Genomic DNA, 13,534 nt, shown 5'->3' with positions numbered 1-13,534 from the left:
ATCCTCCGCGACAGCTTTGTGTTACCATGGTGACAGAGCTTGCCAGCTTCGTTACCAGAACAGAGACGCTTTTTGTCTTTTAATGCGAAAAACATAATTTCTAATTTCATAAGGAAGTAAAAGTGAGTAAATTCAAACATTTAATGCTATATTTGTTTGTTTTGATCGTGTTTTTTCTCGTTTAACCACATTTTCAGTCCAGGTGATGAAGAATATGATGAGTTCAGAGACTGTGAATCACGTGTCTGTGAGAAGAAGTGAATCAGCTGATGCTGAAAACATCAACAACCTCATCACAAACACAACTGTGCAAGTGTTTGGACGAGTCAACGTCCTTCAGCTGCTGTGAGACACACAGATACACTCTTTGTTTTACTCGTATCTGACGCGTGTTTGATGGAGATGATGCAGAAAATGTCTTCCTTTTGTTCTGACTTCAGAGAAAAAGCGAACCTGGCCGTGACGGTGGCCGATGACAGCGACAGCGTCGTGGCTCACGCTTCCTTCCTGGATTATCCTCCTGCAGATCTGGTGGATCCGGCTCACTGCGAGCTCTTCCTGCAGAAACACTTCACAGCAGGAAACTGCTGCACGGTAATCTGTTTAACATTCACACACTGTTCAGTAATCTGTAATCCTGTGTTATCACAGGGTTCCGTAATCTGTAATATTGAGTCATCACCGCGTTCAGTAATCTGTAATCCTGTGTTATCACAGGGTTTCGTAATCTGTAATATTGAGTCATCACCGTGTTCAGTAATCTGTAATCCTATTATCCCAGTGTTCAGTAATCTGTAATCCTGTGTCATCATAAAACCTCATCTGAGATTATTTACTTCTTCACCTCCTCCTCAGACACTGAACACTCTCTTCCTCCACCTCTTTGTGGCTCAGCCTGAGTTTGCTGCTGAGAGTTTAAAGGAGATCATGAGGTAAGAAAAGATTCATTCTCTCTGTGTTTTTAATTTAGAATTTTAAACTTTCTCTCAAACTCATGACGATTGTTGTTGTTGTTGTTGTTTATCTTCACACAGAGTTGTATTTAACGCCGTCTCAGAGTTGGACAACGTCTGTCTCATCAGCTCCAACATTGGTGATTTAGGTGAAGACGCTGCTTCACATTCACTCTCACATCACATTGATGACATCATCAATGACGTCATGTGACCTTTGTTTGTTTCCAGAGCCGACGCTGAAGGACACGTTTGAGCCTCTGAAGTGTTTGAGCGACACTGAACCTCAGTCCTCAGTGTTTGTCTGCCACAGAAATCAGCTCTGTCCCAGGATTCATGTCCGTCCTGCCAGGTAAGTCCACTCTACACCTGTCCTGTCCATCTCATCTTCATCTCATCTTCATCTCATCTCATCTCATCTCATCTCATCTCATCTTCATCTCATCTTCATCTCATCTTCATCTCATCTCATCTCATCTTATCTTCATCTCATCTCATCTCATCTCATCTTCATCTCATCTTCATCTTCATCTCATCTTATCTCATCTCATCATCTCATCTTCATCTCATCTTCATCTCATCTTCATCTCATCTCATCATCTCATCTCATCTCATCTTCATCTCATCTTCATCTCATCTTCTTCATCTTCTCATCTCATCTTCATCTTCATCTCATCTTCATCTCATCATCTCATCTCATCTTCATCTCATCTCATCTCATCTCATCTCATCTTCTCATCTCATCATCTCATCTCATCTTCTCATCTCATCTCATCTCATCTCATCTCATCTCATCTCATCATCTCATCTCATCATCTCATCTTCATCTTCATCTCATCTCATCTCATCTCATCTCATCTTCATCTCATCTCATCTTCATCTCATCTCATCTCATCTCATCTTCATCTCATCTTCATCTCATCTCATCTTATCTCATCTCATCTTCATCTTCATCTCATCTCATCTTCATCTCATCTCATCATCTCATCATCTCATCTTCATCTTCTTCATCTCATCTCATCTCTTCATCTTCATCTCATCTCATCATCTCATCTTCATCTTCATCTCATCTCATCTTCTCTCATCTTCATCTCATCTCATCTTCTCATCTCATCTCATCTTCATCTTCTATCTCATCTTCATCTCATCTCATCTTCATCTCATCTTAATCTCATCTTTAATCTCATCTCATCATCTCATCTCATCTCATCCTTATGTGCTTTTGTGTGTGAATAGGTTGGAGGATCACGATGACGTCATGTCTCTGTTTGACCAGCAGAGGAGGCTGTTGTCAGTCTTTGGTCGTCCAGACTCTCTGACAGAGGTCATCGAGGTTCAGGACGAAGACAATCTCTCGGCTGTCTGTGAGGTTTGTCTCAGATTATTTGTTTTAATCTGTAGATTAAAGTGTGTAGAAAACAACACTGATCCCTGATTATTATTATTTTATATTATTATTTTATTATATTCTCTCTGCTTCACAACACCTTTATTGTGCTGAGCTTATGTCATCTTATCTTAACTTATCTTAGGTTATCTTATGCCATCTTACCTGGTCTTATCTTTGGTCATTTTATCTTAATTTAGCATAGTTTGGCTTATATTTTATCTTATCTTATCTCATTTTATCTCCTTATCTTTGGTCAGCTTAGCTTGATTTATCTTAGCTATTTTTTTAGCTTAACTTATTGTATCTTATCTAATCTTCAGTCATTTTATCTTAACTTAGCCCATTTTAGCTCACCTTTTCATATTGTATCTTATTTTATCATTGGTCAGCTTAGCTTAGCTTATTTGTATCTTTTATGTCTTGTTTTTTCTCCCTCTTCAAAACTGAATGATTTTCAGGTTATATTTTAATATTTGAACACACAGACATGAATGTTTTACATTTCTACTTATTTGTTCATGAAGATTGTTTTAGATTTGCTTCAGTTCTGTATAAATCACCACGCCCACCTGTGTGTTGATAATATAATATAATATAATATAATATAATATAATATACTTTGAATTTTTTATTTTTCCCAAGAATTTGCAAATCCTTTGCAAAAAAGAATAAACACAGCACTGCTGTCTGCTGTTCCCCCGGGACAGCAGACACACACACACACGCACACACACACGCACACAGACACACACACACAGACACACACACACACAGACACACACACAGACACACACAGACACACACAGAGTCAGGATGACATGTGCTCACAGCAGCATATGGCAGACAGGAGCTGATCGTGGGCCAGCGCTCTCTCTCTCTCTGAACATATGAACATATTGAGTCCAGACATTTGAGGCATTTTGTCTGAAAAAAAAACACGTTTCCTCAGTGACAAAAAATAAATCTGAGCTTTTAAAGAAAACCTTATTTTTCTGGTTTTATTTAACCTCAGAAGATAAAAATGACTGACTTTCCTCAGTTACAGTCATGTAAATGGAACAAACCTGTACTTTACTTTGTTATTTATATTATTATATATTATATACTTTTACTTCACTACATCTCCTCTAACTCTCTTTGTTACCTGTTACTACCAAATAAAATCAGAAGAGGAAGAAGAGTTGGTATTATGGTCTGTATTTATAGAGTTCTTGATGAACTGCTTTACACTACAGTTTTCACCCAGTCACACATTCACCCACCCTCACCCACTCACTCACTCAGTTACTCACTTCGACATTCACTCACTCAGTCACTCACTAATTCACTCACTCGTTCACACATTCTCACTCACTCATTCACACATTCTCACTCACTCTCTCACTCGTTCACTCATCTCACTCACTTTCACTCACTTCTCACATTTCACTCACTCATTCACTCCACATTCTCACTCTCACTCACACATTCTCACTCCACTGTTCCACACATTCTCACTCACTCTCATTCATTCACTACACATTCTCACTCACTCACTCACTCACTCTTGTCCAACAGTTTTCACCCAGTCACACATTCACCCACCCTCACCCACTCACTCACTCACTCACTCACTCACTTTCACTCGCACTCTCTCCTTCATTCACACATTCTCACTCACCACTCCCATTCACTCACTCACCCCACACATTCTCACTCACTCACCACACATTCTCACTCACTCACTCACTCCACTCACTCACTCACTCACTCACTCACTCATTCACTCACCTCATTCTCACTCACTTGTCCACACATTCTCACTCACTCGCTCACACTTCTCACTCACTCACTCACTCACTCACACATTCTCACTCACTCATTCACTCACTTCGTCACACTTCTTCACTCACTCATTCTCACTCACTCACTCATGTCCACACATTCTCACTCACTGCTCACACATTCTCACTCACTCACTCACTCACTCACTCACTCACTCACTCACTCACTCACTCACCTCGTTCACACATTCTCACTCACTCATTCACTCACTCATTCACACATTCTCACTAACTACTTTCACTCACTCACTCACTCTTTCACATTCTCACTCACTCATTCACTCACTCATTCACACATTCTCACTAACTCACTCCTGGCCACATTTTCACTCACTCATTCACTCACTCGTCACATTCTCACTCACTAACTCACTCACTCACCACACATTTCACTCCACTCATTCACTCACTCTCACATTCTCACACTTTCTCTCACTCACTCATTCACTCACTCGTTCACACATTCTCACTCACTCATTCACTCACTCTTGTCCTCCTCAGGTGAACGCAGTGATCGTCGGCTTCATCAGACTCACGGCTGACGTTCATCTGAAGGAGTTACGCGACAGTTTTGATCTTCACGACTTCAACGGTTTTTTTAAACAGCAGCGAAAGAAACCTGAAGAAGAAGCTGCTGCTTCTGACCTGAGAGGAGGAGGAGGAAGAGGAGGGGGAGGAGGAGGTGGAGGTGGAGGAGGAGGAGAAGAAGAACAGAGACCATGGGAAAAACACAGAAACGTTTTCTGGATCCAGTTCTTTGTCATCGACAGCAAATATGAAACAAGGTCACATTTCTTTTTTAGCTCTTCAGCCTCAAACATATGTAGATTAATAATCCCTCACAGATTATCACAGGTTTGCTGCCGCTCTGGTGGCAGGAATCCAACTTTACAGCTGAACGGTGACAGATATCTGGCTGGAGCTGAGCGGCTCACAGCTGTCCACACTTCGCTGAGATTCTCACTGTCTTCTCTTCCAGATCAGCGGACGTTCTTCCATATGTGTTCAAACATTTCCCTGTGAGTATCATCTTCATATGTAGAAAATGTTCTCCAGCAAAGGTCAAAGGTCAACGATCTTTACGGAAGAGTATTAGGGCCACATGTAAAAAAAGGAAATTGAAAGAAAAAAAACAGCCTGAACTTTGAGATAATCTCAGAATTCTGACTTCAATCTCAGAATTCAGATTTTAATCTAAGAATAAAAACGCACACTTATACGTCACACAGTACAAACAGGTCATATACTGTACATGTTGGTCGTGTTGGTGTATTTCAGGACTTGGATTTGTGCGTCATCACTGCTCCGACTCTTTGTCCAGACTTTCAGCTGAGGCAGAGTTTCCTCAGGATGAGGCGTCGCACCGACAACTCTCTGCCCTACGAACTTTACATTTTTCACCGTGATGGACTAAGGTGAGAAAACAAACAAACAAACAAACATGCTCTTTCCACTCACACATTCATACAGTGCATTTTCTATCACTCATCTTTCATACTCATTCACCCTCTCACACACAGCTGTAAAAGTGCCTTGCTCAAGGACACATCAGCATGTAGAACGAACACCACAACAAACAACAAATATTTTGAATGATGGATGAATGATGATTGATTTAATATCTGGAGCAAATGTATAATTATCCATTATTTGCTCTCTCAACTGTAGTTCCTTAATCGTCCACCAGTTGTCCCCAGACTTTTCTGTCCCTGTTATCCTGTGACATTTCCCGCCCACTCACACACACCCACCCACATGTGTATAAGCCCGCCCCTTATGCTTACTTGGAGGGAAAGTGATTGTTAGCAGAGTTAGCAGAGTTAGCAGAGTTGTGGACTGAAGAAACACAAAGGTGAGAGTTTATTTGTGATGTTGTTTATGTTGAAGTGTGTGTTTTCAGTCACGTGTCTGCTGTTTCAGTGTGAGAAAATAAAACTCGTCGTTTCATGTCTGCTGCTGTTAGCATGAAGCTAACACTGTGTGGAAAGCTGCTGTAGTAGTTTTGTGTTAGTGTTTACATGAAAATGTCTAAAAAGTTAGTAAGTCCTGAGGTTCTAACCAGAATTACAACCAGAACCAGGACCAGGACTCGGGCTGCTGTTTCTGTGATTTTTCAGCTTCTTAATGTGAATATTTTCTACTTTCTTTTCAAAGAAATCATTCAAACTGGGTCATTGTGTGTTTGTGGACAAAAACAAAGATGTTTGACAAACACTGATCAACATTTCTTGACATTTTATGAACCAAACGAGTCCATAATTAATCATGAAAATAATCTACTGTTGTTGTTTTTTCAGGCCTGTGGAGGTCAGACCGGCTGTAGCTGCAGACCGAGCCGCTGTCTCTGACCTGATACAAGGTCTGACCTTGAGTGAGTCCCTGCTTCAGGACCTGGACTGGTTCTACCAGAGCCGCTGTGACCCGGTCAGTCAACAACACTCACATTCACATTTAAACCACTTAAGTAAAGGTCAGCGTTCAGTTCTAACACCGAAATCAACTACAAGACGTAAACATGTTTGTCAGTTTATTAGGAACGGCGATTAAAATGATTTGATTTGAGTGTTTTTTAAGAAAAAATAAAACCAGTTTCTGTCATTTTTCAGCTTCTTAAATGGTGGAAAATAAAGTTTTGCACCCAAAAAAAGTAAAGCTAAAAAAGTCACAAACTTAAATCGTTGAATTTATATTCGAGAAATGAAATAAACATTAAAACACAGACACAAACTAAATGGTCTGCTGTTTAAAAGTAAACGAGGATGACACAGTGAACACACCAGGCTTGTGTGATTCTCGTCGTGAAAATGAAATGGTGATTGTTTTGGACCACGGGGGTGCGCGTGGAACCGCTATGATGATGATTGTCTTGGAATAACGAGGAACACGGCACTAATGCCAGGGAACAGATTGGTGAGAAGTCAGTCAGTTGAACGGCTTCTCCTCTCTGACACCCCAGCTGTCGCGGCTGCCGCTCCAAAACTGATAATTACTCCTCCAAATGAGAGCGAGAGGGAGAGGGAGAGGGAGAGGGAGAGAGGCAGCCACTTCATGTGTATTCATGGCACCACACACACCGAGTGCCTTCAGCTCACATGTCACTGACTGTGTCCCGCCCGTGTCCCCAGGACGGCGTGCAGCTGCAGGCCTTCGTGGCTCAGGTGGACGGTGACGTCGTCGGGGCGGTGGTCATCGCAGACGAGCAGGTGGACGACTCCACACCTGTTGAAGATATGAAATGTCTTACTAGACTTGTTTTTCCAGACTTTTCCAACAGGAAACTGAAGTTTGTAAACCACTCACTCTCCCACACCAAACCCCATAGAGGAAATCAGTGATTTTAACATCACAGCACACAGGATCTGTTGATCCACTGCTGCCTCCATCACTAAGTTCAAAAGTCTGATTGTGTCAGTTCGGCATTTGAAATCCTTCATTCAGATTTACTTCAGTGACACAAAGTGACCACACGAGGCAGCAGTAGACCAGCAGCTCCTGTGTCCCTGTGAGCTAAAATGACTGGTTTTCTCTATGGGGTTTGGTGTGGGAGAGTGAGTGGTTTACAAACTTCAGTTTCCTGGAAAAAGTGTGTCTCACAGTGAGATAAAGACGTGAACATGTGCTTAAGATGTCGTAGACTTAAACTGCCTGTAGATTTTAGTTTTTTGTTGAGTGGAAAAATCAATTTTTCAAGCCGCTCGGGCATCAATGCCTTTTGACTACGCTTGGACTTCTGAAGTCCACCATATCTTACTATATATCGATGCTATGATCCACGTAAAAGCAGCTGTGCTTACACTTACCGTGTCTCCGACAGGACGTGGAGTACGTCCGTGCTCGCTACAACATCGAGAACTTCGTCTACTTCAGTCACCATCGCTACGAGGAGCACGCTCGCCTTCGCCACTTCGTCCTCCGACCGTCGTTCCAGCACTTCAGCAGACACCTGTTCAAGGAGACGCTGAGACTGTCTCATCGCTCCTGTCTCTACCTGAGGATCCACCCACTGCACCACAGCCACGAGGTACACACACACACACACACACACACACGGCAACATAACATTCATTCATCTTCAGTTGAGTTTAAAATAATGAATATTGGCCTAATAATAATATAAATAATAATGACACATGAATGTTCCAGACTTGTTTTCATTGTCTTCTTGTTTTATATTAGTTTATAAACACAGGAGCTGCTGGTCTACTGCTGCCTCGTGTGGTCACTTTGTGTCACTGTGGTCAATCTGAACAAAGGATTTTGAACTTAGTGATGGAGGCAGCAGTGGATCAACAACTCCTGTGTGTGTGTGTGTGTGTGTTAAAATCATTGATTTTCTCTATGGGCTTTGGTGTGGGAGAGTGAGTGGTTTACAAACGTCTGTCTCACAGTGAAGTAAAGACATGAAAAACATACATTTAAGTGCATGTAGATGTCATCATCGTTAAATGAGGCTAAAATCTCAGCCTCATCATGAACCCATCCTAAAAAACAAAAAGCCCTAAAGTGTGGCACTTTCTGCAGAGCGTTTCCCTCGAGGCGCTGCTGTCTCCGGGGGTCGGGGGCACCAGGTGCTGCTGGGGCTGCCAGCTCCACCTCTCCACACCAGCAGAAGACATTTCCTCGACATGTAGAGGCCTCCACTTCCTCTGCTAATTACCTTCCACTAACAAGCAGCAGGCAGAGACGCAGGGAGAGAGATTTGCAAATAGAATAATGGCAGAGGAGAGGCAGGGAGTTGGCTCAGGAAGTGGATGAAGCCTTGGGTGACGTTTTCCAGCCATAATCAGACTCCTATCAAGAGCAGTGTAACCTTTTAACCACAGCTCATTATCACTCTGCTGTTTAACCTCAGAGGAGCTTCTCTCTCTCTCTCTGAGCTCATTGACACCACTGCCCTCTCTTCTCCCACTCTCAGAATTCCTGCGTCCACCATCTGGATTTTGTCCTCAACTGTGGCGTTCCCGTCCGACCGCGACGCCAGATCATCTACCCGCTGGAGGAGGTTGGCAGCGTCGGGCCGTGCAGGCGGATCACTGAGGAGCAGGTGGGCTCAGCAGCAGCTGGCTGACACACATCAGTCTGCCAGGGTGACGGTGCGCTCCTGTCACCACTAGACGGCGCTGTTTCAAAAGAGAAGAGACGAGAGAACGTACAACTGTTCACAGACACACGTTTAAGCTGAAAATGACAGAAAGTAGAAAAATATTCACATTTAAACTAAAAAATGACAGAAAGTAGAAAATATTCACATTTAAAATAGAAAATGACAGAAAGTAGAAAATATTCACATTTAAAATAAAAAATGACAGAAAGTTGAAAATATTCACATTTAAAATAGAAAATGACAGAAAGTAGAAAATATTCACATTTGAAATAAAAAATGACAGAAAGTATTCACATTTAAAATAGAAAATGACAGAAAGTAGAAAATATTCACATTTAAAATAGAAAATGACAGAAAGTAGAAAATATTCACATTTAAAATAAAATGACAGAAAGTAGAAAATATTCACATTTAAACTAAAAATGACAGAAAGTAGAAAATATTCACATTTAAAATAGAAAATGACAGAAAGTAGAAAATATTCACATTTAAAATAAAAAATGACAGAAAGTTGAAAATATTCACATTTAAAATATAAAATGACAGAAAGTAGAAAATATTCACATTTAAAATAGAAAATGACAGAAAGTAGAAAATATTCACATTTAAACTAAAAAATGACAGAAAGTAGAAAATATATTTAGAAAATGACAGAAAGTAGAGAATATTCACATTTAAGATAAAAATTTGAAAATATTCACATTTAAAATAAAAATGACAGAAAGTTGAAATATTCACATTTAAAATAAAAAATGACAGAAAGTTGAAAATATTCACATTTAAAATAGAAAATGACAGAAAGTAGAAAATAACATTTAAAATAGAAAATGGCAGAAAGTAGAAAATATTCACAGAAAGTAGAAAATATTACATTTAAACTAAAAATGACAGAAAGATTTAACATTAAAAAGAAATGACAGAAAGTAGAAAATATTCATTTAAAATAAAAAATGACAGAAAGTTTAAAATATTCACATTTAAAATAAGAAATGACAGAAAGTAGAAAATATTCACATTTAAAATAGAAAATGACAGAAAGTAGAAAATATTCACATTTAAAAAAAATGACAGAAAGTAGAAAAATATTCACATTTAAACTAAAAATGACAGAAAGTAGAAAAATATTCACATTTAAAATAGAAAATGACAGAAAGTAGAAAATATTCACATTTAAAATAAAAATGAAAGAAAGTAGAAAATATTCACATTTAAAATAGAAAATGACAGAAAGTAGAGAATATTCACATTTAAAATAAAAAATGACAGAAAGTTGAAAATATTCACATTTAAAATAAAGAATCACAGAAAGTAGAAAATATTCACATTTAAAATAAAAATGACATATATTCACATTTAAAATAGAAAATGACAGAAAGCAGAAAATATTCACATTTAAAATAAAAAATGACAGAAAGTAGAAAATATTCACATTTAAAATAAAAAATGACAGAAAGTAGAAAATATTCACATTTAAAATAGAAAATGACAGAAAGCAGAAAATATTCACATTTAAAATAAAAAATGACAGAAAGTCTGAAAAGCTGAAAAATTACTATGAATTTTTTTTTTTAACAAAAGTTCTTATGAAAAACTTGATTATTCTAATTGCTCTTTCCTGAAGTTTAATTATAGGATCTCAGTCTGTTTCCACACAATCTGACATAAAGCGCGTAACAAGTGAACAATACTTGATCATAACACAGTTTTTTTTCAATAAATCCTATGTTTTATAAAGAATAACTTTATAACTAACTAAAAAAAGAGAGCAACAGGCCAGTGCGTGTGTGTGTGTGTGCTGTGATTTATTTTAATGTCCTGTACTTCAAATATTTACCGCGTGCACGGCGGCGTGCGCTTGCCACTCCATCAAACCAGCCCCGCCCTCCTTCACCTTGGCAACGCGGCAGGTTGTGATTTCCAGGGGCCGGCGCTCAGATAAGAGCTCTGTCTCCGCCCTTGTGACGTCGAACCCAAGGAGATTAATCTCATTTCAAAGCACCTGTTCCCAACACTGTGTGTGTGTGTGTGTGTGTGTTTGTTTCCTCTTCAGGACCAAAACCTAGTCCTAATGAGGCAGAACCTCATTTCTGAGGAACTGGTTAAAGTTTAGGATTAAGATTTGAATTGTGGTTGTGGTTAGTGCTGATCAGGCTTTTGTGTGTGTGTGTGTGTGTGTGTGAGCGGTGTCTGTCTCTAGTGAGATGAGAGTGCTGCACCTGCTTCATCACACACACACACACACACACACATCATCTGATGACCTGGTTCATTCCTGCAGTTTTCAGGAAATTGCACTGAAAACATGGAAAACCAGATATTTTTTAAGCCACTTAACAAAAATTCTCAGATTAAATCTGCGCCGTTTGAAGAACATGTTCACGTCTTTATTTTACTGTGAGACAGGGAATTAAAGTTTGTGATTTTAGCTTGCGGGGACACAGAAGCTGCTGGTCTACTGCTGCCTCGAGTGGTCACTTTGTGTCACTGAGGTCAATCCTCACGCAAGATTTCTAAAGCCGAAATTAGTGAAATAAGACATTTGATGTTAAAATCATTGATTTTCTCTATGGGCTTTGGTGTGGGAGAGTGAGTGGTTTACAAACTCCAATCATACATGTGAGAGTAGATGTTAATAATTTGTCGGTCCCTCATGTTTCATCATGTTTCCGCAGCTTGAACCTAAACACATATATTTATACACACACACACACACACACACAGTATCTCTGACAAATTGCAGTTTTTTTTAAATAATCCTAAACTGAAGGACGAGTAGATGGTAAATTATGACGTGCTTTTGTTTCACGCCCGCGTTTTAAAAAACAAAAAAAGGACGTAATTGTGCCGCGCTCACACACACACACTCTGCACACACACACACACACAGTTATTACACAATAAAGCTGCTTCATGTCCAGTGGAACCCTGAGCCAGAGGACGTCTGTGTCTGTGTGTGTGGCAGATGTTGGTCGTTCAGGCCCCTGATGGAAATTATGTGAATATTACACAAAGGTTAATTCCGCCCTCGGGTAACCCGCCCCCCTCCACACACACACACACACACCGTTTGTCTCGCTCTACGCTGTTTTGATCCAGCAAGGTGCATTGTGGGACAATCTGCCTAATTATAGATGATGAAGGAGCCATTAGCTGCAGGAGCAGAGACGCTTTGGCGTTAAAGGAATTGGTAAATTGGAAACGCCGTGTTCCACTAATTCCTCCGGGGGCTTTTTTTTTGTAATTGTTGTGGTAAAGTGTTTCCTTAACCGTCAGGTCACATGACTGACCGCGGCGTTTTCCATCTCATTTACACTGACGCTGCTGTTACCGCGGTTACCGCATCATCTCATCTCTCTTTCTCTATGGAATTAGATTTTTGTCAATATTTTCAAACAAGCTAATAAAAGATCAATTTAATCAGTCAAAAATATTGTATTTTATTGTTTGAAAATACACTTGTTCTTTGTGCCATGTTTTTTTTGTTTGTGGGCGGGCCTTAGGATGTCACTGTCCGTCGGGAACTCGGTCTGTCGTCATCGGACAAAATGATTGTAAATATATATTTGTCAGATTATAAACATTAGGGAGTGTAAAGAACAAATGAGGGAGCGCAAAGAACAAGTGAGGGAGTGTAAAGAACAAGTGAGGGAGTGTAAAGAACAAGTGAGGGAGCGTAAAGAACAAGTGAGGGAGCGTAAAGAACAAGTGAAGTAAAGAACAAGTAAGTAAAGAACAAGTGAGGGAGTGTAAAGAACAAGTGAGGGAAGAACAAGTGAGGGAAGAACTGCGAGAGAACAAGTGAAAGAACAAGTGAGGGAGTGTAAAGAACAAGTGAAAAGAACAAGTGAGGGAGTGAAGAACAAGTGAGGGAGAGTAAAGAAGGGAGGTGAAAGAACAAGTGAGGGAGTGTAAAGAACAAGTGAGGGAGCGTGTAAAGAACAAGTGAAGAGAACAAGTGAGGGCGTAAAGAACAAGTGAGGGAGCGTAAAGAACAAGTGAGAGAGTAAAAGAACAAGTGAGGGAAGAGAACAAGTGAGGGAGTGTAAAGAACAAGTGAGGGAGTGTAAAGAACAAGTGAGGGAGAGTAGAGAACAAGTGAGGGGTAAAGAACAAGTGAGGGAGTGTGAAAGAACAAGTGAGGGAGTGTAAAGAACAAGTGAGGGAGTGTGTAAAGAACAAGTGAGGAGGAAGAACAAGTGAGGGAAGTAAAGAACAAGTGAGGGAGGTGGAAGAGAACAAGTGAGGAGAGAACAAGTGAGGGCGA

At 40.0% G+C, this 13,534-nt stretch overlaps 1 protein-coding gene across 1 annotated transcript in view; it reads left to right on the top strand.

The window, feature by feature from the left end:
• The first annotated feature begins 33 nt into the window (after positions 1–33).
• Positions 34–13,534, top strand: part of cfap61 (cilia and flagella associated protein 61) — a 21,883-nt gene continuing 8,382 nt past the window's right edge. The window contains exons 1-15 of the mRNA XM_044049786.1: positions 34–122; positions 198–345; positions 441–594; positions 856–932; positions 1,035–1,102; positions 1,185–1,305; positions 2,190–2,322; positions 4,668–4,808; positions 4,881–4,951; positions 5,146–5,185; positions 5,445–5,581; positions 6,464–6,590; positions 7,292–7,369; positions 7,981–8,187; positions 9,082–9,210. Coding sequence (XP_043905721.1) covers positions 206–345; positions 441–594; positions 856–932; positions 1,035–1,102; positions 1,185–1,305; positions 2,190–2,322; positions 4,668–4,808; positions 4,881–4,951; positions 5,146–5,185; positions 5,445–5,581; positions 6,464–6,590; positions 7,292–7,369; positions 7,981–8,187; positions 9,082–9,210 — 1,623 coding nt within the window. The 5' untranslated portion in view covers positions 34–122; positions 198–205. The remainder of the gene's footprint in view (positions 123–197; positions 346–440; positions 595–855; positions 933–1,034; positions 1,103–1,184; positions 1,306–2,189; positions 2,323–4,667; positions 4,809–4,880; positions 4,952–5,145; positions 5,186–5,444; positions 5,582–6,463; positions 6,591–7,291; positions 7,370–7,980; positions 8,188–9,081; positions 9,211–13,534) is intronic.

Source organism: Solea senegalensis, linkage group LG17 (assembly GCF_019176455.1).
Source record: "Solea senegalensis isolate Sse05_10M linkage group LG17, IFAPA_SoseM_1, whole genome shotgun sequence".
Taxonomy (NCBI): domain Eukaryota; kingdom Metazoa; phylum Chordata; class Actinopteri; order Pleuronectiformes; family Soleidae; genus Solea; species Solea senegalensis.
This window is presented reverse-complemented; position numbering and strand designations above follow the sequence as displayed.